The following is a 5,822-nucleotide window of genomic DNA, read 5'->3' on the forward strand; positions in this document are numbered from 1 at the left end:
GATAAGCTACTACTATATATATTGTAGAAACATAATTTTCTGCAAAGCTGCTTTGCAACTATTTGTATCATGAAAAGCGCTATACAAATAAACTTGAATTGAATATTTACCTTACACAACTAAGACAATACATATAAATCAGCATGTTAATTTAATAAATACCTAAATATGATAATCTTCCATAGAATAAAGCATGTGCTTCTGTTTCAGAAAGCTGTTTGTTTTTCTACATTTCCCAGAATAGACATATTATATCATAACTATGAGTAAATGATGACAGAATTGTCCATTTTCCCTTTAAGGTCATTTCAAACTTACTCCTAAAGCATTATTACATTGTATTCATACTGCTTTATACTTAATCCCAAGTTTATCTGACATGAACTTTAATTATTTTCAAGGATGGTCACACAGGAGGACCTCTGAAGACCCTTCTGATGTAAGTGAAAAGGGATTTTCTGTGGTGTGTTTGGTGTAATGATGAGACAACGATATACATGAGGTGTCATCATTTTTAACCATTGTGTATCTATGTCTTTTAAAATGGCAAATGTCACAAATGTGGGCATATCAATACTGGAACTTTATTTGGACATGATACTGATGGGTGAAAGTGATATGATTTAACAAATCTTTATACATCTTGCTTTTAAATCTTTTAATCAACAGAAATTAATTTGTCTTCTGTGAAAAAGGACATAGTAGCTACTAGTTCTACATGTAGTAGCCTGTATTTCCACAATTGGCATTTCGTATAGTTGTCTAACAGTCTCTTACAACTGCTTGGAGACATTTTTGTCCATTCTTCCATACCGAACGTTTTTAACAGTGTGATATTGAAGGGGTTTCATGTATGTGTATATTCACTCCAAGTCCCCATAGCATTTCAGTTGGATTGAGCTCCTGAATATACTTTTAGGCACTTAAATTATTAAATGATTGAATTATAATGCCTTCTACCTGTTAATATCAGTGAAATGCCAATCCTCGCCTATGTTCTAATATATTGGGAAAACACTCATTGATGACCATAAATTATGTAACTGTCAACAATGGAAGAGAGATCATAACACTGTCAGCTGGTCTGCTTTCATAAAATCTGCTTTTATATTTTTTAATGCTAAAAGCAGATCTGCACAAAGATTTTAGAATAATTATTTAATGGCAAAAACATACCAGTAATATTGGAAGAGAATTGGCCAAGTGTGTATTCAAGTAGTGGTATAATTTGAAATGTATGAGTTTATGCAGTGACACTGAACTCCTATTAAACAAATAAACCTGGTGATGTACATACAACATTTTGTAGACTTATTACAGGAATCTAACCAAAACACAAAGTGATATAGTTTATATTTATAAACTTTTAAACTATTCAAATATTTCAGTATATAAGCTATAAATAGAAAATATAATTTCTTAATTTTTAACATCAACATTTGAATGATTTACAGTATTTTTGAAAAGCAGTAAGTATAATGCAATGTTATATTTTCAGTTGATTCAATATAGTAAATTTTTACATTTTCCTGTAGGAGCTCAGAATATCAGGATCTTTGTTTGGATTATCAGAAGGCCTACTATTTAAAAGGACTCCACACAGCCAGTTTGGGGTGACAAGTAGGCCCATATTTTGACTCTGCTTTGGAAAACCTGCTCCTAAAAGAATATTAGATTGTCTTCATACTGCTTTATACTTCGTCCTCAGTCCATCTGGCTGCCTCTAATTCTTTTCAAGCACTGAAAGCAAGAATGAGGAAATCACTTGCACATTATTGAGAACATTCTTTTACAGAATCTCACCAGAACACAAAATAATATAATTGAATGTTTTTTGTTTATTTTTAATATTAATATTTTAAGGATTTAAAATATTTTTTAAAACCAGTAGGTATAATGCAATAGTAAGTTGCTTTCTGTTGAGTGCAATACACACATACGTTTTGTTAATTAATTATCTGGCTTTCCTTTAGGATCTCGTATGATTGTACATCAATATAAGCGGTCAATCCTACAGAAGTATGAGAGTGAGTGGAGCTCACTGTCTGGTGAACGAGAGTCATTGTCTGCCAGTGATTTCCCATTCGGGAAAAGGAAAATGGCAGATTTAAGAACATCAGTGTGGACAAATTGTTGATGTCATATGGTACAATGACATCAAATGTCATTCTCCAAGGTGACTCTGGCAGTGGCAAATCCATCATAGTACAGAAGATCATGTTGAACTGGGCATCTGAAGCTTCTAAAAATTTGTATGTGGTTTTCAATCTGAGATGTGAGGAGCTGATGTGTGTTTCTGAGGAGATTAATTTAACTGAGCTCTTGAGCTACAGCTGTAGTTTAACATCAGATCAGATCTCGCAGATGTTACAGCAGTCACCAGAGAAGATGCTTTTCATCATTGATGGATTTGATGAGCTGAGACTCACACAGGACATTTATGACATGTCAGAAGCACACACTCATCCGCTTCAAAAAGCCCCACCTAAGGTCATTCTATGTTCCCTGTTGAGGAGATACCTCATCCCTAAATCCAACCTGCTGGTCACCACCAGAACTAACAACACAGTGAACAAGCTGCTGAAAGGACAAAATTGTTTCACTGAAATCATGGGTTTCTCTGAGAAGAAGGTGGAGACATACTTCCAGATGTTCTTCAGCAAAGAGTATGCCCGTGTGAGAGCAAATGAAACCCTCCTCACTGCCTGTTCCAGTCCTGTTATCCGCTGGATAATTAGTGAGATGTTCAAGGTTGGTGCAGATGTAACAAGTGAACTGCAAACCACCACCTCCATCTACGCTGACTTTGTGTCCACTCTAGTGGAGCATCACTGCCAGGGTTTGAGTCAGTCTGTGCCGAACCTGCTGAGGAGTCTGGGTCAGCTGGCAGAGAGAGGGATGCTGGAACAACAAGTGCTGTTTGATGAGAAAACTGTAAATGAATCCATTTCAGAACCTGCTGGCAGTCCATTCCTGTGCAACTTCCTCTCTAAGAGAAGAATCCATCAGGAGACCATGTTTAGTTTCATGTATCATAGCTTTCAGGAGTTCTTCACTGCTCTGTACTATGTTCTTCTGGATGAAGAAGAGTCTCAGAGGAAAGTGAGGGAGCTGCTTCACACTGTAGAGAGAGGATGGGCTTTGTCCTTTTGGCCTCAGAGAGATTTTTCAACAGCAGATGTAGAAGTAAGACAGTCAAAGCTGCTGCAGCCTGTGATTCTGTTCCTCTGTGGTCTCTGTAAAAAAGAATGGATCCCATCATTTTTTGAAAAGCACAACATGGCCCTTTCTATCAGCATAGAAACCCAGCTTAAGGAATGGATCAATCAGTGTTCACAGAGATCTCAAAGTGAACACATGCTGCTCATCCTCCATTGTCTCTATGAGCTTCATGAGAAAAGCTTCATTAGGAAAGTGTTAGAAAATTTGATTTTGATAGATCTGTCTAATACTCCACTGAAAAGGACAGATTGTTGGGTGTTGAAGTGCTGTTTACAGTGCTGTGAACACATCAGAAACCTGAAACTCCATGTAACATCTGATAATCTGAAGATGCTCCAGCCTGAACTGTACCACTGTAAAGAGCTGTGGTGAGTGAAATTTAGACTTTAGACAGACACGTGACATTATTCATTATCACAATAATTATTTATATTTATGGCAATTACAATACATTCACTTCTCTTGAAGCTCTGTGATGTCAAATTTGATCTGTTTTAAAACTAAAGCAAGAGTGCTGTAGTACTGAATAGCAGCACAGCTGTGATTCAGCATAGAGGATAATGTGATATTCAATACTACAGCAGTCATTATCATGTGATATTGATTTGATATGATGTATTAAGAAAATGTCATCAGTTCACTGAACAAGAAGTTCATATTGAGTTGCTTGCATTTCAGTGGAAATATGGCCAGTTAGATTATATTTTTCTCTGCCATCAAAAATAGTTACAAAAGAAGCCAAACTGTCAATCATTTCAAGCTGGTCAGAAACAGAGTGAGTAGGAAAGAGAGACGGCTGTTTCCTCTCCATGCTTACTCTGGGTTTTCATGCTCAACTTCATTTTTTCCACCCCCTGCTTATGCCATAGTCACTGGGAGTCCCTTTTCTGAACCATATCAGAGTGAGAGAAAATGTTGATTCAAAAAAATTCTAAATTAAAAAAATAAATAAAAAATACTATACAAGCAAAATTGCACATTTTTGCATGTTCAAAACATCTCCCATACTTTGGTCTGAAACACTGCACATGCAAACCTGAAATAACTGTGTATAATGACAATCAACTCTGATATACTGTGTTGTTTTACTTTGAAAGGTTGATAATGGATCACATTTCAGATGATGTTGTTGGTTTGGTCTCAGCTGCTGCTGAAGGAAAGAATCTGAATAAACTCAAGTAATGTATAATTGATTTTAGAATAACATTGTAAATACTTATTGCCATATTCAGTTATTTAGTATATTAAATCAATTTTATGTAATATATAAAAATTAAATGCACTTATTAAATGATATACCTGCCAGTATAAAGAAGCTTGAAAACTATGGAAAACTAAGTGGATTCCACCCAGAGATCACTGTGTCAGTCAGAGATGGAGACATCAAGTATGAAACTCAATCACTTGTCACATACAAAATTACAGTCTCGTCCTAACACCTGATGCATAATATAAACCTATACTAATGTTTTATCTGTGAATGCTTCAGGTTGTCTTTTTGCACATCAGAGTTCACATCAACAGTCGCGGAATTAACTCTAACCTCTCCTCGCTCATTTATTTCCACCATCAACTGGGTGAAATCACAGAACAAGCAGCCGTTGTTCAGTTATGGATATTTGTGAGTGAAATCTTTCGTTCTTTCTTTTTTTTCCAGATAATACCCCCTTAAGAATTGCTTTATCATATGCTGTTGCCATTTGCCATCAAAAATCAAAGGATTAGTTCACCCAAAAATGTTGTTCCAAGCCCAGAAGACTTTCTTTTATCTTTAAAACACAAATTAGTGTTTTGAAGATAAACAGAAGTCTTATAGGTTTACAGCAAAATGAGGGTGAGTAAATGATTTTCAATTTTCACTTTGATCGTGATTGGTAAATGTATTAGGTGTTTATTAGTGATAATCAGTTCAAATTTTTTTTTTTTTTACATTTTATTTAAAAAAAATAAAAGCATCTAAAGGTTTGTGCCACATTTACAAATTTGTGTGGGTTTTTGTGCTGTTTAGAAGTTCTGGGCAACAAGAAGTTAGACTGTTGACGTTCCTGCAATCAGTGTCTGGTTTGAAGAAAGTCTTTCTGCAGGATTCAGGTCTGACTGAACCATTTACCTCGGAAATCATGTCCCTCATTCAGGCTTGTCCCAGTTTGAATGAACTCAGGTAACAGCAATATCTGACCATTGAAGTAAATTTTATGCCATAGTAACACTTAAATATAAGGTTCCAGGTTATTTAATGCATTAACTAACAATGAGCAATACATCTGTTACAATATTAACTAATCTTGGTTTATGTTAGTTAATAAATATACAACTGTATATTGTTAGTTCAGGTCCATTAAATAATGTTAGCACAATTTTAGAGACATGATACAACTTAGGATTTGAATAATTAATAAATTAATAAAACTTTTTAAAGATTTTTCATTGTAAGTTCGAGTTAATGTAGTTAACTAATGTTAACAAATATGATCTTACTGTAAATTGTAAAGGCCTTTCTGTGTGGAGTTTGCATGTTCTCTCTGTGTCAGCGTGGGTTTACGCTGGGTACTCTGGTTTCCTCCCACAGCCCAAAGACACGCAGGTTAGGTGAATTGACC

The 5,822-nt window shown here is 35.3% G+C and overlaps 1 protein-coding gene across 1 annotated transcript in view; it reads left to right on the top strand.

The window, feature by feature from the left end:
• The first annotated feature begins 399 nt into the window (after window positions 1-399).
• nlrb5 (NOD-like receptor family B, member 5) overlaps window positions 400-5,822 on the top strand; it is an 11,585-nt gene continuing 6,162 nt past the window's right edge. The window contains exons 1-7 of the mRNA XM_016448234.1: window positions 400-439; window positions 1,536-1,620; window positions 1,974-3,590; window positions 4,320-4,400; window positions 4,529-4,609; window positions 4,712-4,843; window positions 5,231-5,383. Coding sequence (XP_016303720.1) covers window positions 2,137-3,590; window positions 4,320-4,400; window positions 4,529-4,609; window positions 4,712-4,843; window positions 5,231-5,383 — 1,901 coding nt within the window. The 5' untranslated portion in view covers window positions 400-439; window positions 1,536-1,620; window positions 1,974-2,136. The remainder of the gene's footprint in view (window positions 440-1,535; window positions 1,621-1,973; window positions 3,591-4,319; window positions 4,401-4,528; window positions 4,610-4,711; window positions 4,844-5,230; window positions 5,384-5,822) is intronic.

This window comes from Sinocyclocheilus anshuiensis, unplaced genomic scaffold (genome assembly GCF_001515605.1).
Source record: "Sinocyclocheilus anshuiensis isolate Anshui unplaced genomic scaffold, SAMN03320099.WGS_v1.1 scaffold850, whole genome shotgun sequence".
Classification (NCBI taxonomy): domain Eukaryota; kingdom Metazoa; phylum Chordata; class Actinopteri; order Cypriniformes; family Cyprinidae; genus Sinocyclocheilus; species Sinocyclocheilus anshuiensis.